General features: G+C 41.0%; 1 protein-coding gene across 3 annotated transcripts in view; it reads right to left on the bottom strand.

The window, feature by feature from the left end:
- Positions 1-25,293, bottom strand: part of SLC37A1 (solute carrier family 37 member 1) — a 38,189-nt gene extending 12,896 nt beyond the window's left edge. The window contains exons 1-11 of one of the 3 annotated variants that reach the window (XM_076354520.1): positions 25,211-25,293; positions 20,677-20,976; positions 18,861-18,942; positions 17,901-18,027; positions 15,961-16,039; positions 14,949-15,084; positions 13,326-13,402; positions 11,299-11,465; positions 10,508-10,545; positions 4,655-4,738; positions 845-976 (exon numbers count right to left, since the gene is read on the bottom strand). In XM_076354520.1, the coding sequence (XP_076210635.1) occupies positions 845-976; positions 4,655-4,738; positions 10,508-10,545; positions 11,299-11,465; positions 13,326-13,402; positions 14,949-15,084; positions 15,961-16,039; positions 17,901-18,027; positions 18,861-18,942; positions 20,677-20,732 (978 nt within the window). In that variant the 5' untranslated portion in view covers positions 20,733-20,976; positions 25,211-25,293. Of the gene's footprint in view, positions 1-844; positions 977-4,654; positions 4,739-10,507; positions 10,546-11,298; positions 11,466-13,325; positions 13,403-14,948; positions 15,085-15,960; positions 16,040-17,900; positions 18,028-18,860; positions 18,943-20,676; positions 20,977-23,928; positions 23,954-25,210 lie in introns of those variants that run through there. The other 2 variants (XM_076354512.1, XM_076354529.1) reach the window with 2 other exon arrangements.
- Between the last annotated feature and the right edge of the window lie 1,200 nt (positions 25,294-26,493).

Below are 26,493 nucleotides of genomic sequence, written 5' to 3'. Positions count from 1 at the left end.
ATATCAAATTAGTTAAACAGGACTTTCCCTTTGTGAACCCATGTTGACTGTGCCTGATGACTGCATTATTCTTTAAAGGCCTTTCAATAGTACCCAGTATAATCTTCTCCATAATTTTTCCAGGAGCTGAGGTTAGACTAACAGGTCTGTAGTTCCCTGGGTCTTCCCTCACGCCATTCTTGTAGATCGGAATAACATTGGCTAGCTTCCAGTCAGCAGGGACCTTCCCAGGCTCCCAAGACCTTTGGTAGATGATCGAGAGGGGTCCTGCCATAACATCCACTAGCTCCTTCAGTACTCTGGGATGAATCCCATCAGGCCCCACGGACTTCTGAACATTCAGCTGATACAGCTGGTCCCTTACAATTTCAGTGTCCACAAATGGAGAGTCACTGTTCCTACACTCATGGTCCTCCAACTCAGGGGACCATGCAGACCAAGGTCTATCAATATGATTAAAGACTGAGGCAAGAAATGCATTTTACATTATAGGCTGCTCTAGTATTAGTTATAATGAGGTGAAGAAAAAAAACCCCAAAACAGTTTACAGGGATACTGAAGCCTAGATGCTTGTAGTTTCTAAGATGCAACAAATGAGCTTATGCCATCTGCTTACTGGGGAAAAGAGTACTCTTGTATCTATTTTCACTCCTCCTCTGAGAGGGGCACACCTTGTCTTGTGTACCAGAATCCGCTTTAGCCTATGTATACCAGAGTTGCCAATCAAACCTTGTGATGCAAAGTTAATGTCATCTACCACTCCATCTAGAACTTCATGGAAATATGAAATCTGAGGCAAAACTTAATTCTTAGAGGAACAGGCAAGACTAGCAAATGTACTCACAGGTATTCGCAAGGCCCCAAGGAAGCTGATAGCTGATGTCCCATGTTTATCTTCCCCAGTGACCACAGTGCTGGAGTTGAGTGACACACTGCAATTTTCAGAGTCAATAAGTAAATGCTGCATCTCTGGATCCTGCAATTTCCCCCAGCAACACCATATGAAAAAAGAAAGGAACAATGCATCAAAACACGTATCAAGGAATCAAATAATTCCAAAATAATTTTTAAAACAATTTATCTATTTTAATCACAGAAAGTTACAGCTTTTAAAAATCTCTTGATTTGGATATACAGAGCATAGAGAGAGAGTATATACAGACTATCAGGTGAAACAAGTCTGGCTGTTTATGTATGAGTGCATACGCTCCATTATGAAATCAAGATTCTGTTCTATTGTGGAACAATTTCAAGCTGCAAAAAACACATATTATAGTACAATTCAATGGAATAAAACAATTTCCAGTCTTTCCTTACCCCACTACCTAAATGTGGTCTAATTAAAACTGACAATCTACTGAGTACTACAACACATTTCTGTATAAAAGCATGTATTATCTTCTTTCTGTACAAATATTAAGCCCATTTTTCAGACTCTGTAACATCATCTTATTCACCAATTTAAATACAGGCCATCTTTCCAATTGAATTATGGATACTGAGTGCTTTATGTTAAACAATCACTTATTTTTTCACATCTGTTTCATTTGAGCATTGCAATTCACAAATTATAAAAGCCTGGAGTTTACCGATACTACCCAAGTTGTGAATTTTGAGTTCTTTTCTAGCAGTAGGAAGGATTTTACTCTAATAATTCCGCTGGCTGCTAAGAATACTTGTGGAGCAAGTTATCACTCAACAAGAACAAGCCATCCCAGTCTAGCCATGAGGATATCTTGTTATTTTTATCCATCCCCCACACTGAAGTGAACTCTCAGAATAGAACCTGAAATTTACATCTTACAGCTGTACACAGAAAAAGAAATTTCAGGTATAAGTAGCCCTCAGTACTTCTTTTCCAACTTGGAAAAAGGATGGGATGTAGCTATCCTCACTTTCACCTGCTCGCTGAGAAGCTTACCTAGCTGTGTACTTTTACTAGCTATGGATGCACTCTACATACTGTCTTCTTTCTCCCAATTCTTGTGCATTTCAATAAAGCCTTAGTGAAGAATTAAGCCTCAAATATATATTTGGCTGTAGGTTAGTAAGGAGAAAACGGCAGGCCATTCCATTTCCAGTAGTTATTACAAAGATGAAAACTTTCTGATTAATATTTCGTAAGCTGATGGAGGAAGAAAGAAAAAAAAATAATCAAGTGCTGGACAAATTCAATTCTGCTATTTTACACTCAGTGATTCTAAATAAATTCCATTCTTAAAGAACTTCATTTAGGAGAAGATGCTAGGGAACCATCTGGGCACCTGAGCCCAGCCACTTAGCATAATTTTAGAAGCTACCATGCAGCATCCAAAATGTTTGCACAGGATTGCTAGATAGGATGCAGGATTTACAGGAGACCCTGCACCCTGACGAAGCATTAACTAGAAGACAGGAAAAACATCTAGAGACCTCTGACATAGCACTGTAAACTATGCTATGGCACATGAGTCACTCCATCATCATCGTATTTACCTTCTGAATTCCTGGAGCAACTTCAAAACTTGAACTATTTTGACAGTAGCAATTCAAACCACCAGCTATTAACATAAAAGAAAAAAAGAGGGACCAAAAAAAAAAAAAAAAAGGAGGGACAGAGGGGGAAAAAAAGGGCTTAAGCAGTGAAGCTCCCCACTAGATTCAATGAAAGACATGTCTAGATAGTGTCTTAAATGAATATCTCTTGCACAATTTGCACAACCCTAACCGGGATTGTCTGAGGTAATGCTGCTCACTTCTCAGACAGGTAGCTCCAAGCTTATTTAAGAAGAGAGGGTTAAATATATAAATATATAAATATTGAAGTGGAAGTGACCGAAGTCCAAATAACTTATTTAGCAACTGTTGCTGGAAACTTTTATCGACAATATGGGATTTTTATACTGCACATAGCTAAATGATAAATAAAACCAGCAGTTTGTGTTTGGCAGAGATAACATTGTTCAGCCTTGCCAGCTTGTCATAGAGTGTGATTAGGCATATGGCAGACTTGATCTCTGGGGAAGGATTCATTATCCCTCGATTTTGTGTAATTTTTAAGAGGCCAACCTGATATAAGCGGTAATGAACACACGGAGGTATTCAGGTCACGCAGCCAAAAACACATTCTGCTTTCAATCATTGCATATCCTGAATATTTGCTTTCTTTTTACAGTAATTGTGGAGGTCAATGAAAAATCAGTAAAAGCTGCCATTCCGGTGTGCCTGGAGGAGACCAGCTCATAAATGCAAAACATCTGTTGTTTGTACAGGCACAAAAGCTGACTGCGATAATCAGCTCAGCATACAACCACTGTAAAAAGGAAAGATGTTCAACTCCACTTTGACGGCAAAAAGATTATCTTTTGTCACTGGCAGAAAATGAGGGGGGGTCCCAAACAGTGACAAGGATTTTTATTTTTTTATTAATTTCTTCTTAAAGCCTTGTTAGGACTCCACACTACAAACATAGAACCCAGCTGGCGGGGTGGAGAACAAAAGAAAAAAAGGAATATTGACAGGATTGCCAGCAGGTGCCCTCGTGCTTTGTTGTCCGCGTTGTCTCTCTGTCCTGCTCACAAGGGAGCACCAGTCAGTCTGAGAGGGGGTACGTCTTCCTTGCCCACTTGCTGTGCAGACTCCCTGCGCAGGCTGACAGCGAGAGCGCCAATTAGAGTTACTAGCAGAGTTAGAAGAGAAATATTTATCTACTAATTTGCTGACTATATTTTAATTGTCTTCATGACTTGTCCAAAGACACCTACTGATATTTTTACATCTTCTCCCTTTATCTTCTAGCTGGTTGTGAAATAATATTGACAAATGGTTTCCAGGCTGGAGACTGTTCTTGGGCAGCTCAAAATGAACACGAATAAACTCAGTACAGAGGGGGTTTAAGCTGGACTGATAAAAAATTATGAGTAAAGTGCATCCTTAACAAAAATTTCAAAACCTTTTCATCCACACTGATTATTATACCCTGTGAATGCTGATTATTATTCTATGGGCAAAGGATAAAAAGAACAGGAAGTTTCTATTTTTCTGTAAAAGTCTAAAATAAGTTTAAAAAAAAGTTATCCTCTCAGGATATGATGTGCCAAGTGTACTGAATACAAATACAAAATTTCAAATGGAAATTTTCAGTTAATGTCCATCACAAGATAAAATGTCTTTTTGCCCACAAATGGGCAAATCCAGAATTCAGTTTCCAGTGAGAATTACCAGCACTTACAGTACAATTTTAAGCAGGATTTCTGTGAATAATTGCTCATATTTAGAACTGTCTAAACTGTATAATCTCCTAAGTACATCTATTACATTAAAAAGGGAGAGAAGTGAGACTGCAAGGAGGGGACAAACACGATACAAGTAGTTTAAAGATTTCAAATGGGCTATCTTTAAAATATTTTGCAGTGCATTACTTTTGCTGGAATTGTATGAAAATCACAAGACCAATTGAGAAAGCATGGTATCTTATTCAGCTCGGTTTGCAGTATTTACGTTAGATAACACTTAGTTCCCTCATCTGAAGTTACATTTGTGTATGAAGATGGAAGTAGATTTCAGCATAATAAAAGGAAGAGCAATCTTTACCAATATGAAATCTACTGTAAATATTCCATGTGAGCATTAGGAAGTCTTCTGTACTATTTTACAACAATATGTTATATTTTACCTGAGGTTTGCTGGTTTCCTTAGCATTTAAGGTCGGCATCTGGACCCTGAATCGAGATGCACCATTCAGAAAGGTTTTAGAACTCTGAAAAAAACAAAACAAAAACCCCATACTTTTATTGCTTGTTTTTTAAAGGACTACATTAGTGTTAATAATTTCTCTGCAACAAAAGTCTTTGTGCATTGTAACATAAACATAACCCCAAATGAAGCATCTTTAATTTAATGACTGTGTATTTTTTGTTTTTAAAGTTCTTATGCACACCTATGGCAATGTACATAAAATACAATCACAAATTTATTTGAAGGCTAACTTCATACTGTTTTTATACTGTTTTTATACACAAAGAGCATACTGAATTCAGAGCACAGTCATGCCATTCTTAACATCTTTAGCTGCTTTTTCCTCTACTGAACTTTCATTGACATTGCAAACTTAGTTTTTTCTCATAAGCAGATGATCCTAGTAGCAATTACAGAAGTTGATTTGTTTCAGGAAAACCTTGATTCTTCTCTTCCCTATCCCTTTACGATAAAAGTTTATCCCTTTAGCTTATGCTCACTATATTCTTCTAACCCAGAAATGGACTGTGCTCTTGTGGGGAGGAGGGTTAATGAAGAGTCTGAGCACCTCCAGCATGCTCAGTACCGAAATTGAGGCAACAAGCTATATTTTAGGCACCAGATGGACCTGCTTTTTATACTTACTTATTAACAAGTGTATTAGTGTATCAGCTCACACCAAAATTGCATTCACTGGAAAACATCATTCTGAGATACTTGGTCTAAAGAGATTTGCCAGGGACATTAAGGTTTGTCCGCCAAATTAAATATACAGCTTCAAAGTAGGTTTGCAGTCAGGTAGGGACAACCTATTGCTAAGACCACAAGAGGCACTGTGCATTCCTCAGGGATAAGATGTTTGTTTAAATGCCTAATCACACTCTGGCTGCCACATTAAAAGAACAAAATAAAACAAAACACCCAAACCCTGCCCCAAATAAACCCCCCAAAACCCACACCGCAAATAAAAAAAAAGAATTCCCATCCTCACTGAACATTTTAATTCAAGATTAATCACTAGGTAATTCTTCCCCAACAAAAATACAAGGATATGTATTGCAATATTCTTTAGACAAACTGCCATTCATCAACCAAATCCTTCTAAAAAGGCAAAAAACTTCTGAAGATAAACTAAAGTATTTCTGCTGCTCAGTGCAGAGCTGAGGCACAAGCAGTCTTGGGCACGCATTCCCCAAAATAAACAAACAACACTCAAACTGCCAGGGTCTGATAAAACAGATTTTTCAATTTTATCTTACAGAAAATTAGGCTCTTGTCAGAAAAGTGATTTACAATAATCTGTGGGGAAGAAAATCCATTATCTAGAGACAAGTCATCTACATCTTTATTCAGCAGCTCAGCAGATAAAAAATGAAAGACTTTTTCATTTGACTGTCAAAAATAAGATTTACTGTGGTAAGGAGGAAATGTCTGGGGAAAAGGACTAGACTGAGAGGCTGCACGTTTAATACTTAGACCTCTTTCTCCTTTTCAGAAGATAAAAATTGCAGCCTGGTATCTTTTAAATGCACAACCACTTTGCCACAGGAGTTTAAGAGAGCTAAGTTTCCTGGAAATGCAAAGTCAGGTTAAAGAAAGTTCCTAGAACATAAAGACAGGTCTGTATGAACACGCTGCAACTAACATGTTTACTTATTTAAAAAAAAAAAAAAAGGAACAGGGAGAAAAGATGAGAAGCAATAAAAACAGTTCTAAATCATCACATTTCACAAATGCCGTTAAATCTACTCTTTAACTTTCATTACGAAAGTGCACTAATGCTTAATAAAGCACACTAACTTCTCGCTTGCATTTGTCATAGGTATAGCCTTTTGGAAAGTCATAGATTAAGCCTCCAATGCTAGCATTTAAAAGCACTTTATTGTACTCAAATATTTGTTTTGAAACAAATTTCAGATTCGTAAATCAGAGCCAAGGTGAATATAGGCAAATGAAGCACAGCCAAAGAAATCGGTGAATAAAGAATAAGAACCGCGCATTCAAGGCTCTGTGCCTGGCTCTCCGTCTGTGCTTCTGGACAACTCAGTGAAATCAGATTACTCACCACTACAAACTCTGTAGAAATATTCGGCTCACAATCATGCTGCAAATAAACAGTAGACCAAATTCATCCAAGATAGTGATATCACACAGAGATGAATCTGATCTATAAATCTTAATATACATCTACCCTAAGTCCTTCCCTCATGTTCAGCATTTATTTTAGTTGTGCTTAAATTTAACTGGCCTCATTCTTCCACAGTGAGGTTCAGCTTTTGGCACCAGCTGGCAGAGCTGCCTGCACCTAGCCAAGACATCTGTCCATAGTGACCTACTACAGCCTTATGAGCAAAGCAAGCGCGTATGTTTCTTTAGTGTCTTCAAAAAAACATTTATATTTGCAGAAGCACACAGGTTGTTCAGGTTGTCACTGAAATGACTGAGCAAAAAAGGAGACCTAGCATTTTATGCCTGCCAGCAAATTCTACCCCTTGTACAAGACGGCTGAAAGTTTTTGTTCCCAGCAGTAACACAGTCTATTTTACGACATGAACCTTCCCTCAATTAGCAATTAGTTTTCTTTACAGTTAGACACTGTCATTAGCACATTTGCATTTGTAGGAGATCTTCTTGAACTTCTATTCTTACCTTATTAATTTCCTTAACTTCTAAAACCACCCTCCCCACAGCAAACGGAAAGTGTGAGTCCTATTCATTAAGGATTTAGAATCCATTGTACTTTGCAGACCATACAGGTCTGAAGAGAGGTATCTGAGCAATTCAAATGGCATACAGCTTCCCAAGACAATGGCGAATCTTAATCTAAGAAGGCTCCAAGGCAGGTGGGGAAGCACTTTTATAAACCTCCTACAAGACTTGCAGATATGAATATATGGAATAGGGCAGGAAGAAGTGATGCCTTTTGCTCTGGAGAACAAGGTTTCCAAGGAAACAAGGTCAAATGCATCCCTACACAATGAGACTGCGCCTGGAGCGGCGATCTTGCTGGTGTCCTAGAGAAGATTAGATCAAATGCTAGCCCTTTTCTGGGACTGGGAGAAAGGGTGGTGAATGGAAGGGGAAAAAAAGCTCCTAAAATACTAAATTTTTGTTAAAAATATCACGGCAAGTAGAAATTGAATGTCAAATTTTTCCATACCAGCTCCTCGAGACATACGAGCAACATACTATGCAGAACTCTTTACTTATGCTTTCCAGTAAAAGTGTATTTGAAACAAATAACAAACATTTACTTCCATAAAGCTTAACAGCAAATTCTGTAAACATTATGCTCTAGGTATTATAAACAGCAGCTGAAATGTTCATGGGAGCATTTCTGAACTACATAAAAGCTAAGGAAAAAAACACCTCCTGTGAGGAGTCTCTAAGGGTCACTTAAAATATTCGCATACTTGACAGAAGTTACCTTTAAGAAATGAAAGAGAATTAAATGAAAAATACAGAGCATATTGTGACCACACCTTATCTCACAGTAACAAACTAAGACTAGGATTTCCAGACCATTAAAAGTATTCAGAAGCTTTATCAGGACTACTTCATATGAGGAGAAAAAAACCCATTAACTGGTAAAGAAGAGATAACACAGACTAGAAAAGTTGCCTTCAGTTACTATTCAAGAAGAGAGCATTTAAAATGTAAAAAGCCATCTATCTGAAACTATTGGGGGGGTGGTAAAAAAACAGCAATCATCCCTATACAATCTACCTGCAAGACTTGCAACTAAAAGGTATAGTTCACATACACCTACATGTGCAGACAATCTCCATGTATAATCCCCTAGCATTGGAAAACAAATGTGGGATTCCCTTGGGACCTTCCCTCTGACACTTTCCCCAACAGCCCTGATTTGCCCTCACACACGGGAAACCTTAAGACCTTCTTTGCCAATCTCCCCCTACTATTCTTCCAAAGAACCAGCTGAAAATGTGGCAGACCTGATTGCCCACAGGTCCCTGGGAGCCAAAGGACAAACAGCCTGGAACCACACGCTGCTCTAGGTTTTGGTTACAGTAGAGACAAACGCATACCAGAGTCTTACGCAACATGAAACAGAGATGAACCTGCAAACACACTCCTAAACAAAACTGGGCTACAAATGACGTTCTGTTACAAGAAGTTATACACAGCTGCTCTTCCTAATGCTCTCTTTTTTGTTCCCTTTCCTTGCTTTTTATTTTTCTCTCGTTCTGTTTTGATTGCCTCCCTCCTCTTGGGTCACAGCTACACGAGGCAAGAAAGGAATCATCTTCTCACATAGTAGCTAAAGCTTTCTAAGGCACACCTTTTCGCCTTTGACATGGCTTTCTACATTACTTAATTTTGAGTACATAAAACGTCTTACGAACTTTTGTTTCAAAAGCATTGGGCAAACATCTTGGTACCAGAGCTTAATCACTTCCAACCTACATTTAAAATAGTGTTTGAGCAACCTTATACTAATACTTAAAGAGAAAGCTTTTCTTTTAGCAACAATAAAAAAAGTTATGAGTTTTGCTGCCACAATGGCACAAGGAAGTATACACGCAATGTTCAGCAACCCAAAGAAAGCTTAGACATTTGCACACACACGCTTCAATCCTGCTTCAACAATGCCTTAAGTGGTCAATCTCTGATGCTGGATTTTCAAACTCTTGTGTCAAGAGAGTCGCATTTACCCTTGTGATCCAGGCAGTATGCGTTCCACAGTTTGTGTGTGTGTGTGAGTATATTTACAGCTTAGTGAAGTTCACTACCTTGCCAAAATTGAAGCCCTTGAAGTATAAGCTCTTATACAATAGCAAGATCCACTGCCTTGATGCCAGTAAAACATGTAATCAATGTGTTCTAAAATCTCACTGTATATTTAAAAAAATCCCATCATCTATGTATAAACAGCATCTCCATCCTTGAGGATTTCAAAATTTGACAGGCAAGCCCTAAGCAATTTGATCCTATGTCAAATTTAGACCTACTACAAGCAGAGGGTAGGACCATACAACGTCCAGAGGTCCCGTCCCTTCCAACCTAAATTACTCTGTGACGCCACAAAAACTAAAGCATTGATTTGTCATGTGACCCATACCACTAAGCACAGATTATTTCTCTCTCCTTTTCACAGCTCTTCATTAATGTCAGTTTTGGTTAAATAAAGGCCATGTTATATCACGACTAAACTCACTGTCACAGACTCACTGTTTGCTCCAACCTCTTCAACTCAGCTCACCCCTTGCTTCCTCTTTTCCCTAGCCATGTGCTGCTACCGTCCTTACCTCTATCCAAGGGAAGATCCCACCTTCCATCCCCAAGCCCATAGATGCATGGTTCATTTACACTATGCCAGGAAAAGGGCTATCTGCTCTTTCTGTAATGGGGTTCTCAACAGCGAGACCCTTCACAGGATATGGTTGGCAGCTATCCCATTATGCCATACCTAAACAAGGCAGGCAACACCAGGAGATAGGTCAAAATGCTCTGAAGATGCCCAGGAAGACTGGAGGAAAGTAAGAAAACTCAAAAAAAAAAAAAAAGAACAATTTTTACTGTAGTAAGATCATCTATTCCAAAACTTTAATTAAAACAAACTCATTCACGTCTTGATTCATATTGCTTTGATAGAAAGTAAGCTACTGGTTTACCAGTGAAGCACAGAAGACCAATCATTCCCTCAAGTATAGGGTCAGTTATAACAGCCTGGCACAAAAGGGCCACACAGATTATGTGATTTCCAGAACTATCATAATAAACATGTGTATTAGGAGGAAAAATTAAAATAGAAAAAGCATTCACTTACACTGGATGGTGTGCAGGAGCAACTTATATCTTTAGGATCTGAAATACAATACCACACATAGTTAATAGTGAAAACAAGCATCATGAGTATCTCTTAAAACACTTAGCAGTAGTGTAATTTACTGACAATAAACCAACGGTACAGATAACACAGAAGTAGTCCTGGTAGAAATGTGTAACTGTAGCTTTAGAGAAAAAGAAAAGGGTGCTCCATGGTACCCTTCCCATCCTATGACCACATTAAGTGCTATTCTGGCAGTCCAGCTCATTACAGCGTTCTAGTTATATCGGCAGAACTTTTTACTTCCCGAGATAGGACAGATACAGTGAAATAAGCATTCATACTAATATCTCTGAGTCTACATAGGGACAAGACAGGGCATGCCTTTTTAATTTCTAATTTAAAGTGTCAAAACTTGCTCTATCGGCTGATTTCTGTATTTCATAGCACAGAATATGGATGGCATGGGTTGAACGGTAGCACAGAACATACATTGCAGCCAGGTGGGACATTCTGCTAAGATACACTTGAACAATTTATAAAGACAGGGAAGTAATGACAGGGCAGTGGACTGAATTCTGAAGTGTTACTCTCCCAGGTATGCCAGAGTCTAAGTGTATAAACTCTTTAGATTTACACAGGTTCTTCTTCATCTAGTTTTCTAGGAAGAAGTTCTTTAAGTATTGGCATAGCTTAAGGAATATACTTTGCACTGGGTCATTTAGCTTAAACAGCTGGTGTTCTTCACCCATAATGAGCCTTCCATGGTTCTATCCCATTAAAGCACTTACGTTCAATAAGAAACAGGAAACAAACAATCCCCATCACAGCAATGATAACACCAGGCATCACGAAGGAGAGACCCCAGCACGTAGACACCCAATAAGCAGCAATTAAGGATCCCAAGATATTTCCCACTGAAGTGTGTGAATTCCAGATTCCCATGATCAAACCTCTCCTGCATTTAAAAAAAAAAACAAAACCACAAACATTTCTTATTATTCCAACAATAAGCATTGCTATCTTGAGAAAAGTGTATCAAAAATGACTGTTCAGCTGTGGTGTTAGTGAAATATTTGCAATCTTATTGTTCTTTAACTGACCACTTCATTATGCTAGTCTTTCATCTGGCAATGTCAAGGCACCTAAATATTAATAGAAGTGTTCTAAATACTTCTCTGTGCATGACAGAACTCATCCTGCACTTAATGGCATTTAAAGGCACCACTAGGGCTTGCATATTTCCGGATAGAGTTTCTTCGATAAAAACAAGTATGCAGACGTTGCATAGCATGCGCACACTAAGTCCAATGCTTCTGGGAATGAAAGTCCTCCTGCAAACACATAGCACTGATAATCTGATGCTTTCAGGATATGTTAGACTTATCACGCAGAAGAAAACAATCTGTACAGGATAGGTAGAGCAAATTCAGTATTTGCTGATCACATTCTGGACTTGCTAGACGCTAGTAGAAGGTAACACCTGCACAAGCTTGGCTAACAGACACATCAAACTGCTGTCTGCCTGGAAATCCCAGATTAGAGCTGCTGTAGAATAGCTCCAGCTGAGCTCATGTAAACCACAAAAAATCCTACTGAAGTCATGACAGTTAGCAGGGTTTTTTTTTCCTCCTGGTAAGTCATGGGAAAACTGCCTTGCCCTCAGCAGGAGTTTACCTGGCGCAACCTAATTTGAACTGAACTAAATGGTTTCCTTTGGCTGAAGACAAATCTTAAAAGGTCTGCTCATGTTTCACAGAATTTGTAACAAAATGAAAACAAGAACCAGATCACTGACATTCAAACCAGAGCCCTATCCACCAGTCCACTATGCAGCCTCCTAAAAGTAAAGGCTGTTGCTTTTGCACAAAGAAAAATCTAAATAAATATATTTGTTTTACACAGACTTGCCAATTCTGTTCAGTATTGTACGACGGTTATCATTCTCTGCATTTTGTAACATTCACCAAAAAGGCTGCAGGGACTATGGAAAACTAGTTTGAGCCTACATCTTCTTAACTATCCTGTGACTTTATACAGAAAGCATATACTTAATTTTCATATGCCCTTCTCTTGAACCGATTGACAATAATGATCATTCAAGGGTATGTAACTACAATGGATGGCACTACAGTAGCATTACTATATGCTACATGCATCAACTATTACCAGAGCCAATGGATTTAGCATGCAGCTTGTGCAAAATTTATGGAAAACTCCTGTACAGTATGACAAAATAAACATTATGAGTGATCTCCATGCAGGATTAAGGAAAAAAAAAAAAAAAAAAAGAGATTATTTAAAGAAAGTGACAAAAAGAAAGGTTAAATCAGTTGCCATATGTATTTTCTTTTTTTAATTAAATTTTCAAGATTCTGTAAGTGTGTTAGAAAAAAAACATTAGACAAAAAGATACTTTTAGAGTTACACCCTGACAACTGCTTTGAAACACAAATGAAAACACAGGAAATTCCACATTAAAATGGCATAACAACAGCCTTTATTAGAAGTGGTTTCACACTGTTAACATTTGCAAAAATTATTCTTAATTCAATTCTGAAATATTTCACCTGAAAAATTAAACATCAGACTAAAGAGCTACCACAGAACACAGTTTTGACATGAGAGAGACTATTTCAAACCAATATATAAACTAATCAGCGTAGTAAAGGAAACTCCTCTCAAAGATCTACCTAACTGCTTGTTTCATCCCAAAAAAAACACTGAAGCAAAAGAAAGATATTTAAATTGACTATAATATTACAGTGCAGAATGTGTCGATTTGTATTTCCAAAACTTTGGATTACATATTATTTACCTTCCTTTTCCAAACCAGTTGCCAATACATGTAACGACACTCGGCCAGCCAGTAGTTTGCACCAACCCATTAGCTATCTGAAAGTATATAAAAATAATAATAAATAAACATACCCTATAATAAGTCACGTTCTTACACAATTCCTGCTGAGTGCTGCATTGGGAAAAGGAAGCCTACACAAATGCTTTGAATTTAGAAATTTAGTGGGGGGTTTTAAAAGCATTCTTTTCCAAGAATAAACAAGTTACGATGTTTTGCAGAGATTCTTCCCTCTATCTACATCTCTCCAATTATTTTATGATTTCAACCAAAAAAAAAAAAAAGTAATTCAATCACATGCTTACCAAAAAATCATATTGCACTGAACTGAACAGAGAAACGAATTCCCCACGCTCAAACAGCAACATAATACTTATCTCAATTTGAACATACGGCAAAGCACGTTTGCAATCAAACAAAGCGGAAAAAAAGAAAACTTTAGGGGAGACTGGATAATTTTGAACATTACCTTTAAAATGCTTAACAGACACCTGTAAATAAACTGAGAGGAGAAACTTAACTTACTATATTCAGGCTGAAGTAAGAACTATTTCAGCCTCCATGTTGCACAGATCATAACCCTAACTCATCTGAACTCCTAAAAAGCTCCCTATCTAGAATTACACATTAACACAGAGATCACAATACAATCATCCACATGTACAATCAGCATTTGAACATGCAACGAAACAACCTCACTCTACCCAACAAAAAACAATTAGGCTGGTGGTGCGAGACCACCCTTGGTATTACAGGATTCACTGACCACATCACGCAGTGCAGCATTGGTAGAGATTGTTAGCTGAACCCTGAAGGAGCCATCTCCTGTCTTGGAAGCCACGTAAGCCAAGAGCGCCGGGGCAGTGACATGGTTAAACGGATGACTTGGTGAAACGGTTATAAAAGCTTGCAGTACCCAAGTTAGTATCGCTGCATGCCATGTTGCACAATGCCATGCAAACGTGCCAGCAGTGAAAGTGCTACTGCAATAACACAAAGAAAGCAGCAGTGCAAGGTGCAGACCTGTCAAAAATGACTCAGGAGTGCTAACCATATCCTGGTCCTGACCTAAATTCCATTTCAGGTCAATGGTAAATATTCTTGTGACGCCTGATTAGATCTACAAGTGCTCTGAAAAATCCCACACAATGAATCTTGTTACAGAAGTTGCCTGTTCTCAGCCACACCAATGTGGGAGACTGTTCATCATTAGCAGCATAAATGTAATTCTCCTGCAGAGAAAGCCAGGATGCGTCACTCAGGTCTTGGCAGACTGACAAAAGTAAATACATTTGTTTTAAAACTCACCCATACTTAAGCTTGCAAAGATTTGATCACTGATTTGACACAGACTGAAACACTTTAATTTGTTTTGAAAGATTTCTTCCACTAAGAAAACATTTTTCAAAAATAAAACCTGCGGCTATCCACTCTATCATTTCTGCCTATCATCGACGACTATGTATGCCAGCATTTACATCCTCCCATCCAACCACTAATCACTGTTTGCAACTGAAAGAAACCCCAATACAACACTAAACAGCACCATGGAAACTCAGAGTAGTTAAATAACATCGTGCCTACCTGGGCCATTATGTAAAACCACAGATTATGTATGTTATAGAAATAACCCAATCCAAACATTGCAGTGAAGAGTCCACTAGCAAGCATCCCAACCGTCAGATAGTACCGGATAGGTAGCCGTTCTCCTATTATTCCACTTGGAATGCGGAAGGATACAAAAAGAAAGGTGATAATTAAAAATCAGATCACACCCCAAGCCTTCACAAATAAAGAATATTTTTGTGTTGTTTGATTCAGGTTGAGGAGAAACTTTACTGGTAACTGCTGTTTTTCTTCACAGCAGCACATGAGCAATTTTTAGCACTTGACAGGAAAAAGCAACAAACATTTCCTGTTCACTAATTGCCAAGTGCTGACATCTGCACAACCATCTTTTGGGGAGATACTCCCCTGAAGCGCATTGGAAGCTATTTACTTATATAGTCACTTTCCAAATGACCCATAAGGTGGGACATGTCTCCAGCCATTTAAAGTGAGACTTGTCTCCCTTGCTAATGATTCTAGTTATGAAGGTTCTGGTTTTAGTCAATAAAAAGAGACATCTCCAAACGGCAGCTGATACTGAACCATCTTAAGATGTGCAGTATTATTTTTAGGAGGTGCCTGCTTCTGTCCTTTGACTACAGAGAAAGCCAGGACAATCAGCTTAGTCTACATGTGCAAGTCGGAGACTGATAAAGTTTGGGGACATGTATTCCAGCATGTATTCCTTCATACTCCATATGAAGGAAAGACAGGCTAGATTGCGAGTTGGAAAGCGTTCCTGCACAGGGCAGTCAGGGCGGGGGCGGGTAGGAAGCTTCCTATATACCAACAGGTACGATACCACTGGGGACTCAGGATGATGCATTTTCTTCCACATCAACTAGCACAGAGGTGGGATAATTACATCCAAGTTCTCACTCTCTTCACCAGAAACTTTACAGTAGGAAAGGACAGTATCTCAGAAGTAGTATAACCTCATGTATTAACGGTAAGCGATAAAGCAGGTTTCCAAGAGAGTGAGGTTTACCTTAAATACATTCCAACTGCATACGCACACAGAAATGAGTAATCCAGTGCTCCCAGTAACTGTTTGTAGTTGTTCTTATCTAAGAATCATTTTCAAAACAAATTATCAGTTTAAATGTACCAATAACTTCCCAAACATTTCTACATATTACAAGAAAAATGTTAGTGGACATGCATTGACATTTAATTTTCAGTGGGTACTTTCAGACTTAAGTATCCATTTTGCAAAACACGTTTTAGTTAACCAAAAAAAATCCCCCTCTACAACTGACCCTGTCGTCCGTAACGTATTAGGAAAACATTGGTAGGCCCATTCTTAATCACACCTTATTCAAAACAGCATTTTGGAAGAGAAGAAACATCAGTTATTAACAGGGTGCCCTTTTCTTATAGCTCCTTAGACAAAAGAAAACCCAAACTTTAACAGACTTTATTAAAAGCAGAAAGATGTGTTGCAAATGTCTGTGGTCCTAAAAGTCAAAATGGATTAAAAAAAAAATGCATCATCATGTAGGCTTTTAAGGAATCTGCTTAATATAGTTTCTTTCTTTTAAAATGGTTAAAGCCTTTTGCATTTCATTTTCCAACTACTCATAAGGCACAGAGATAGAAGTTTTGTTTAAAAACACCAAACAGGGTTCTGCTCTGTACAGCAAATGACCATAATCGCAACTAAATGGGACTTGCAGGCAGGATGAGGGAGCAGGAGGGACTCCGCCCAGCCAGAAACACCAAAACTAGTCTCAAGAGACCTGAGCTCATACCAAGAAAGACAGTTTGTCTATTTTCAAAGAGCCACAATTCCCATTGACTTTGAGAATAAAGTCACAGTTATTAAAGCATTCCTTCTTTCAGTGTTACTCCCAGCTTACCAGCTATGTTGCCTCAAAAACAGAGCTGAAAGTCTAGAGTGCCATCCCAAAGGGGTAGCTTTGCAATAACCTGTGTGTTCATGGAAAAAGGAGGACACTGGAGCTCGGAAGTCTCCACTAAGAAAGCTAACTAGTGTTTTAGACAAGCACTGTCAGTCTCCCATTGGTCCAGTGACAAGAAACAGCAACCAAGTTTAACTGCATCCTAATACATTGGAAACCCATGGGACTAATTTCAGTAGACGGATTACCTTGCAGCAGGCAGTTAATACACAGAATTTTGTCCACAGAAAACCCAGAACTCAGATCTTTAATTATCTTTGAACAGAGCTGGACTTTTTTTTAATTGGTAATTAAAGAATAATTAGAATGGATGGCTAGATAGACTGGAGTGGACTGACACATTGACAGAATGGACTATTCTACTTCACTGATGTTCTTGGTAGTGATAAAAGTGTCAAGGAACGACACAAAATCTCTATTAAATTAAAATACAATTAAATTCAAATTTAATTGTAAGTAGGCAAATATTTTTTCTATTTAAGTGAAAGGCCAGGTACATAAGCTATTCAGTAAGTTGTCAACTCTATTCTGCAATAAAGCCTCCCATTTTTCTCCATTAAAATGGGGAGAAAAATATTCTTTCTGGCACATAAGGACTCTGAAAAGTTCCAGTTTGATAAACATCAAGTAATTTCATTTAAGTGATAGTTGGACCTTGAATTAAAACAGCAGAAAATTATAATGATTTATTTTATTCTTTTTCCTTAATAGACATTCTAAAGACAAACCCCATTTTTTGACTGAAAACCGATCTACTGAAACCATCTCATAGCTATAACAGGTAAAATAATGTCAGTTGTTTAAGTGACTTTAAGTAGGAAAGACATCATAAGGTAAGTCACAACTTAACTTCCTTTGGAAAAATCAGTGAGAACATGGAAAACAAAACACCCCTCCCATACAAATCTCCCGAATCCCTCCACACGTGAAGAAGAAATAGCAGGAGGCGAATAATCTAATTATGAATATCAGCTCAGTATTATGAAAGAAAAAAAACAACCCTTACCAAACGGCTCCCAACCGCACCGAGATACATTAGAAGGCTTTTTGACAGGCTGAATCTGGGGAGCATATTCTTTGTAGGAGTTGACTTCAACTTCATGTGAAGCAGCGCAATGCTTATGCAGCTCTCCCTGATACAGAAAGGAAATTTGACAATAGAAAATTCACTTGTGACTGTTAATCCCCATACAGCAACAAATTTAACAATTCTAGCTCTATATGAACCTGTGTCAAACCCACCAAAATCAGTAAAATTGTTAGCCATTATTAATTGCTTGGTATTTTGCTGGGTGAAGTCACCATTACGTGAAAGAGTAATTACGTGGTTAGAAACAACATGCTATAGCGAACTGGTGTTTCTGATACTGCAGAATTTCAAAATTCTTCACTATCATCAAGCTACTTCGCCCATTGTTACTCATCAGTTATATACAACACAGCCCTGGGGGATTTGTTTTGTGTTTGCCAAGTTATACAGGCCGAAGATTAAACTAACAAACCTAGAATTAGGTAATATTTTGCCACCAGCTTCACTGGGAACAGAGTCGCAAGTGCACAGAAAACTATGACTATGATGCTCAACAGCACTTGGAAAAGTCTTGTAAATGCCAGTAGAATTTTATCACATTTGACTCATCAGTTACGAGCAACTTTTCTCACATATGAATGTAAACCTGTAAACTCGTAAATATCTATAATTAGATTAATTCACATGACTTAAGTGTAGGCATAGCTGTTTCAAGTCTTAAGCCCAAAGATTAGACATATACGCAATGTTCTAGGTGTGGCCTCACTAAAGTTTATCAAGTAAACGTCACTGCGTACTAGCTTTATCAGTTTTTAATCTTTTAAACCATTCTAAGTTAAACACTGCCTTTCACAAAAGGAAATACTGAAAAAGATGACTACTTCTGTGTTTGACAGGAGTAGAAGAATGTTTAAACAAGGACACAACCTCGCTTACCTTAACTATACTAATAGGTTTCCTTGATAAATGGAAGCTGGCATACAAGAAGAAAGTCAGAGAGAAAATGAAGGCTCTATACCTACAATATTAAAAAAAAAAAAAAAAAAGAGTATTTGAAAATTATTTTATTCAGATTTACTTTTAGCACTAAGTTACATAAAAACATCACACAAGTCATTGGTAATCTTGGAATAGTCGAAGACAACTTTTTTCATGTTGTCTAACAGCCTGAAGAACCACCCTAGCAGTTACGCTGCTTTACAACACCTGCTCTGATCTGGCTTTGGGAGGGAGCTTGGTAGCACACAGGTACAGGCGGAACAACGTGGCAGTGCTCTGGAGTCCACAGAGCCGATCTGCCTTGTTTACAACCTTCCTTTGAGGGCTATTAAAAGGCAGTTCAACATTAAACATACTGATAATCAGATTTCACTAACTCATCCGGTTTTCTGGTACGATTAGGACATAAATGATGGCTCTGTGAGTTGTCAGTTTGGCTACCGTGGGTTATTACTTCTTTCTTTCCTTAGTGCTTTTAGGATTTTTCTTTACTTTTGCCTTCCTCTAACAACAGAAATCAGCCATTTCTAAAGATTGATGGGAGAACTGACGCTGACTGTGTGTACTGGCAGCCGGAGTACATGAACATAATGAACCGGCTTTGGGACTGGGAAGGAATTTTCCCTTGTACCTCACTGGCACCCTTGGGTCTTTCTCTGCAGTTCATCTGAATTAAAAGGGCATCTCAAACTCCCTGCCACTGCAAACATTAAACAAAGATAACAACCTGATCTATTCTATTCTCTACCTGCAGCACGTTTCAGTTGTTTAAGAAGGAGAGTGTTTTGTGGATTTGTGCTTTTAACAATACACAGAGATCAGAGTGTATCTACTGGCTCCTTCTAGCCTTGATCTTAACGTTAACATCTGTAAACAAAAGTACATACATACAAAGATCTGATATCACACAGCCTACTATGGTCCCTAATTTTTAACTAACCTTTTTCAATTATTTTCTGCCTTAGAAACTTTTACATAACAAGGGTCTTGTTTTATAAGAAGTTCTGGCATATTCACAGAGACATTAAAAAAAAAAGTGAGTTATCCTGCAAGTTGAGTTATTCATCCCCACAGCTGAAAACATCCTCACAAATGATAGAACTGAAATGACTTTGTCCTTGCTGCTCTACTAGAGAAAGCATGTGATAAAACTGCTCAAATGGGAAATGCGTGGTCTTTCATTTGTTATTTTTTTGTTATTCACACACAATTGACTCGGTATTCTATCTCAGAAAGCACAAAAACTGATGATATCCAACTTCCAGGATTAGTTTTCCTAAAGCAAAGAGGTTTTGGTTTTGTTTTGCTTTTTTGTTTGTTTGGTGTTTTTTAAATATTACAGTAGCAAGAACTAAAACTGTAATTCTACAAGTCTGTATTACACATCAAATTATGGGGGAGAAAATACATTTCTGGTTAAGAAAGGAAAGCTAACCTCAAGCACCCCTCCACCCAAGAGTTTGAAAATAAAAATCTGAAATTTATCCCTCCAAATACATACCTTGCAAAGAAAAGGACAAAAGGCTTTATTCTCTAGCACACTTGACTAGTAAGGGTCTGTCTGGTTTCCCCCAACAAAGTATCTCACTTTTTAAATGTCAGCAATATTTATTTATTATAACTGACTATATTTTCTTGCTGTATGTATTAAGCAACGAAAAAGCAAAAATAGAGCAAGGCAACAGCATCACCTTCCCCAGATACAAACTCACATTGTCCAAAACAAAGATCACCACCATACTTCAAGACTTACCACTGATCTCGTGAAAATGAAGTGATGAAGCGAATTCCAGGAGGAAGCTGAGCCATCTACTCTACAGCTGGTATCAAATTTTAGGCGACACAATTACGTACTTGTGACAATGTTATCGGCTCTTCAGAAAGCGTAACAAAGATCCTTCCAAAGCCGTGCGATGGTAGGCTGTTAGCAAACTTGGAAGATATGCTGCTGAGTTTATCTCCCTGTAGGTTTTTTTCTTATTCCTTCAGTCATGACGTGGCAAATTCTTCACTCTGCCTTTGTTAATTGCTGATCTTCAAATAAGAGAAGCTGCTAAGTAAATATTCTTATTGAGTTATTGTAATATTTTCTAATCACAACAATTGAATAAGCAATTATCTATTTCAGAGACAAGTAATTACCATAACTAACCTTCTAGACATCAAAAATGTAACGGAGACCTCTAAGCCAATATAAATTGCAGCCTTTTCTGAATTTTATCACGTATAATCTATTTTGAGAAGTCAACACAGTATAAAGAAGACGGGACACAAGGGAAAGATGCACTTAGAACATGATCCAAAGCAAGCTGACATCAAAACACTCTGCTTTTGTCCCAGAAAGACTACAAATAGGCAATTCCCCACCTTACAAAGATCTATTTTAACACATCAGAAACATTCATGAGATTGAAATTTGTTCAAAAAATGACTGTAGTGTTTTCAGCCCAGAATAGAGACTCCTCCAGCTTGAGAGTGGGTGCTGCTGAACAATGCTGCCACCAGTCCCCCTTCCAGCCTGATTTCTCCATCCCAGTATCAGTGCTGCACAAAGCACCACATCATCACAAAACTTGGAAAAGAAAAAAAAAAAAGTTTTTTTACCGCTTGAGCTCCCTGCACCAGCTCATCCAGCACAAGGGAGAAGGCAGGCTCACATGCATATGTGACATTCAGGGAAGAGTGAGACTGTGGCAGCATCAATTCAGTTTGGTTTAAAATCTTGCAGAGTTCCTCCTGTTTCTTCAAATTTGGTCCGAAGCCCCTCAACAGAAAAAGATGCACAGTACCCTTTATTACAGGTACTGCAAGAGGAACTAGCCGCACTGTTATTTCGCAGCAAGTCTGAGCCAACTGTTGAGTAAGATGACAAAAGACACTGTAGGCAAAAGGCGTGACTACAACTCGGGCATGCAAGCCGAGCTTCCCTGGGTGCTAACAGCAGAGCCACCCCAGCAGGATGCCAAATAACACACCAGGGTCTGCAACATAACCCCTATGCTCCCGGTAGCCCAGCTAGTGGGCTTAATGCCAGCACCAGCCACCGCCATGCTCCTGATAGGAAGCTGGTAGGAATCGGGACTAGCTCTCCTGGTAAACAACAGGAGGTGAGCTAAAGCAAAATCTCCTTTGAAGAAAACACACACCTGCTAAGACCAAGGGTTCATCTTAACCTTGGAATTTTAGAGGCTGCCACAGGGCAGGCAAAGGTGTGAGCCTCTCTCCTCTCATCTTTATTGCCCCATCTTACTACAGAAATCAAAACTACTCCTCCTCAGCCAGCTGAATGACAACAGCAAACAGTATCTGCTGTGTCAAAGCTGGCAACTTGAAAGCTTCACTATCCACATAGGCTTTTTCCCCAGGAATGGAGGAAAACTACCACCTCTTCACATAACAGAGTATCCCACCAAAAGATCAAGGGTCTGCTCCTTTATGCTAACACATTTTTATCATACCTTTAATTTTTCCACAGTGTCCTGGTTCAGCTTGACACCTTCCTCCCCTAAAAGTGAACTGACTTGCTAATCTCGTTTGGCATGTTCCACCTCCTCCCCCCCCCAGCCCTGAATCAGATAACTGGTTGTGCAATTAATCAGCAAACCCCATAATCATTCCCACCCAACATGAGTTTCCTACCTCCTCTCTGAGGTTGCAGAGGTTAGGGAAAGTGCAACCCTACACCCTCCTCCCCTCTCCCACCCCCAGCTGCAGGTCCCTGCCTCCCTCTGTGTCAGACCTTATAGTCATACCGTGATGGTTCAGATGGCTGATCCACCAGAAAACCTGCCCTGAAAAACAGCTGATCCAACAGAGAATACTAACTCACTCCGTGGCCACAAAACTGCTACGTAGGATGAATCCAAAGCAGCAGGAGCATAAAGGCAGGGACTAAAGGTGGGACTGCCCCTTAAAGCCACAGCTAGCTAGTTAGGTCAGCTGAACTAATTTCAAACCAAGAACTGCTTGTCAGTAATTTCGTGTTTGGTTGAAATGAGGTGTGGATAGCTCCAGTGGGAGAAGAAAGGTAAGAAGAGGTGGGCGCAAGCAGCCCAGAGGAAGAGCGAACTTTTCTTCCAGCAGTAACAGATCTGTTTCAGGGTGATCCCAAGCCCCATCTCCCCTCTCTCACAGTTATCCCAAACACCGAAACTATTATTTAACTGACCGCGCTTTAAGTGAGGTGACAGAAATACCTACTGGGAAAAAACTGAGACGCTGGCAAAGAACAAAAATCTGAGGTCATAAACCTCTTTAAACAGTTCCCTTAAGATATAATGGGACAAGGCAATTGTGATCACAGAAGCATAATTGTTTAGCAAATACTATTTAACAGCTTTAGTGTAAGCAGAAAAAGATTTCATGCGTCTTACAAAAAGGTTTCAATGCTAAGTGGCCACATAAGGTTGCACATCTGCACACCTGCTGCACAGATCACCACCTCCTAACAGCATATCCTGGCTGTAAATCCAGAGTCACAAGGCCCTAGCAAAGGCGACTGGACTATCAGCAGCGTTTAGAGAACTGCTGATTCTGTTAGCTTAGAGAACTGACTCTATTTGATAGGGGCTGACTTACTCTTCAACAGCTTATGTCTGTCCCCATATATCCATAAGTTCCTCTGACATTCATGTGCTTTTAATAAACAAATAAAACTTCCCCCACAAAAGCAAAGAAACTTGTGGCAGTAAAACTTGTGGTAACAGGTTATAAAGACTGCATCCTGCTGTAGATTAAACCAGATTTTAAAACCAAGCTATTATTCAGAAATGACACTAACAGGCTACAACACATAACTGGTAGTCTACCAACACATCCTTTACATTTCCATTTTACTAATGAAGCCCAAGGACAAGCTCCAATTCAATCACTCGAACTGGTTCTCTGTTCTTTCATTTTCAGCAACTATTTTACCTGACAACGAAAACAAATACTCTCGCTTCCTCTTCATTGTACTGCAACGTATAAAGCAATATTCTGGTACTTAATTTGAATCCATATTTACCTTCCAAACTTTGTATTGCTTCTTCAGGCTTCCCACTGCACTGGCTGAAACATAGCTCCCTCGCTGTTTCAGGAAAATATAGTCTTTCATGACTGGCCTTTACCACTGCAAATACTGCAAACCTTGGCTCAGCTGTGCCGCACGCTGGAGACAGAGCACGAAGCTCCTGCCTGGCCCCTGCCCCGCTGTACACAGCTCCCCTGGAGGGCAGACATTAATTCTGTGTATGCAGAGGCAGTGGGTAATACCAAGTCCTCATCAGGGTGTCCTTAAGGACTCCAAGGGCCTTTAGACACATGCAGATCAAATGCATATTGTGCTTAATACCCAACAGCTCAGCACCTGAGCCATAAATTGCCAAATCCATCAGCTTTGGACCTTAAATGGCCATATTCCTTCCATTTAATACAGAAAGTGGAAAACAGTTAATCCTAGCTTAACAACAGGGGACAAGAGTCCTTGTGAATACACAATGAATCCACACCTGCATCCCAGCACCCTGCATTACCAACTGCACCGCAACCAGGGGCTACTACACCACCAGATGACCCAGTGGAAGCCAGGGCAGCCACCCAGCCTCCCTAAATGTCTAGCCAGGCCAAGGACAGCACACCCTCACCCTGCGGTCCTGCGGGGCCAGGCCAGGAGCTGAGCAAGGGCAAGGTGGCAAGCACACGCCTCTCCCCGCCGGCGGGCGTTCCCCAGCAGTACGAGGTGCGGTGGCCTCCGGGAGTCCCCACTCGCACCCCACGGGGAGGTTTCAGGCAGTTCAATGTCAGCCTAGGGCTGGTCTCTGCCTCTAGCTTACAATTGCTCAGCGGGCTCCCGCCTGCAGCCGCGCACCCTTCGGGGCACAAGCATAGAATTACTCCCTCCGCTACCAAGAAAATCTAGGGGTCCCCCCAAAACAATCCTCCCCCGGTCCGGGGCCTGACCCTGCCGGCTGGGGCGGAGGAAGCGGGTCCCACAGCAAGCCCAGCCTCGAAGAAATAAAAGGGGGAAAGCAAGACAAAAGGTGAAGGAAAGAAAACGGAGAGCCGGGGGCGGTGGCAGGGGAGGCGAACGCCTGAGCCCCGGCAGCACTGCAGCCGTCTTCCCAACGCCTCCGGCGGAAAGCCGGGGCCACCGCGCCCGGGGCAGCCCCCGCCCAGCCACCGACCCCGGGCAGTCCCGCGGGGGAAGGGGCCGCCGCCACACAGGCGGGAAGCGGCGGCGACGCCCCCGCTCCGCCCCCGCCGCGGGCACGGCAGGTGCACGGCCGCCCCCCGCCCGCCGAGCCTACCCGCTGCCGCTGCTCTCGCTCTCCCACCGCCGGTAGCTTCCTGCTTCCTGCCTGGCCTGCGCCGAACCGAGCGAGCGGCCGGGCGCGGCTGCGGATCGCCGCCCGGCCGCGGGAGCTGTGCGGCGGACCGGTCTGCCCGGGACCCTCCCCGCCGCGCCGCGGAGGAGGGCGCCCCGCGGCGGTGGGGCGGGCCGCGGCTGGGCTCCGCACGGCTCGGCTCGGCTCGGCTCGGCGGGCTGCCGGGCACCCCCTCCGGGGCCGGCCAGGCCGGGCCGCGGCGGCCGGTAGCTGGTCCGTGCCGGCAGCGCGCTCCGCAGAGGCTCCGGGCCGCCTCTGTAACGGCCGGCGAAGCCTGCGAGGCGAAACGCTGCCCCCGGCCCGGCCTCCCGCGCCGGCCGCGACTCCCCGGGCCCCGCCGCTGAGGGGGCGGCGGCGGCGGCTCCTCGGCGGCGCCCACACCGCCCCCCCTCCGGTCCGCCGCTGAGAGAAAAGCCGCTCCTTGAGCCGGTGCTGCCTGCCGTCCCCGCCGACCCACCTGTCACCCCGGCGGCCTCTCCTCTCCTCTCCCACTCCAGGCGCTCCAGAGTGGCGGCCCGCAGGCGGCCCGACGCCCTCTGCGTTGCCCGGCATCGCCAGTGCGACCCCCAGGCAGGCCGCTAGCCCCGGCCCGGGTGGGTGTGCACAGGTGCTTCACTGCAGCGCTGTCGGCTGCCTGCCTGAAATACGCGAAGGTATTTCTGGTGCCAAACCGCAAACGTTAAGAAATCACGCACCAGGTCATCTGAAAACTGACAGAAAAATTAGGTGGCACTTCTTTGAAGAAGAAATAAATTAATTATTTGCCTTCTGGTTTCGTGATCCTGCAAGTGCTTTTCCATTTTCAGCACCCACATATATTTCAAAGCTGTTATGTAAATGCGTACTTTCAGCTGCAGGTGTATTTCTTTATCGTGACCACCTCACCAGTGCTGGTAACTGCGCTGTTTATTTCATCCAAAACCGGATAGCTGCTTACAGTTACCTTGTGCAGGTTTTAATTTATCTGTATAACTGTTTGTCCCTTGTAGAGTCTTATCACCTGCCTGGCACAAGCAACCCGCTTAAGGCACTCACTAAAATGTTCAGTTTTATTTTGTCTCTTCCCTCTCCTCTTGCACTGCCTATGCCAGTAATTCCAATAACAGAAACTCCCTGACTCCCAGTAGGATATTACTTAGGCCCCACATTTCAAACGCTTAGATGCGTGCTTGGCTTTGCTCCACGATCCCAGTGGCATCTTTCCT

The sequence above is a fragment of the Aptenodytes patagonicus genome, chromosome 1 (genome assembly GCF_965638725.1).
Source record: "Aptenodytes patagonicus chromosome 1, bAptPat1.pri.cur, whole genome shotgun sequence".
In the NCBI taxonomy this organism is placed as follows: Eukaryota; Metazoa; Chordata; class Aves; order Sphenisciformes; family Spheniscidae; genus Aptenodytes; species Aptenodytes patagonicus.
Note: the sequence above shows the minus strand (reverse complement) of the source record. Positions and strands in the feature narration are given on the sequence as shown.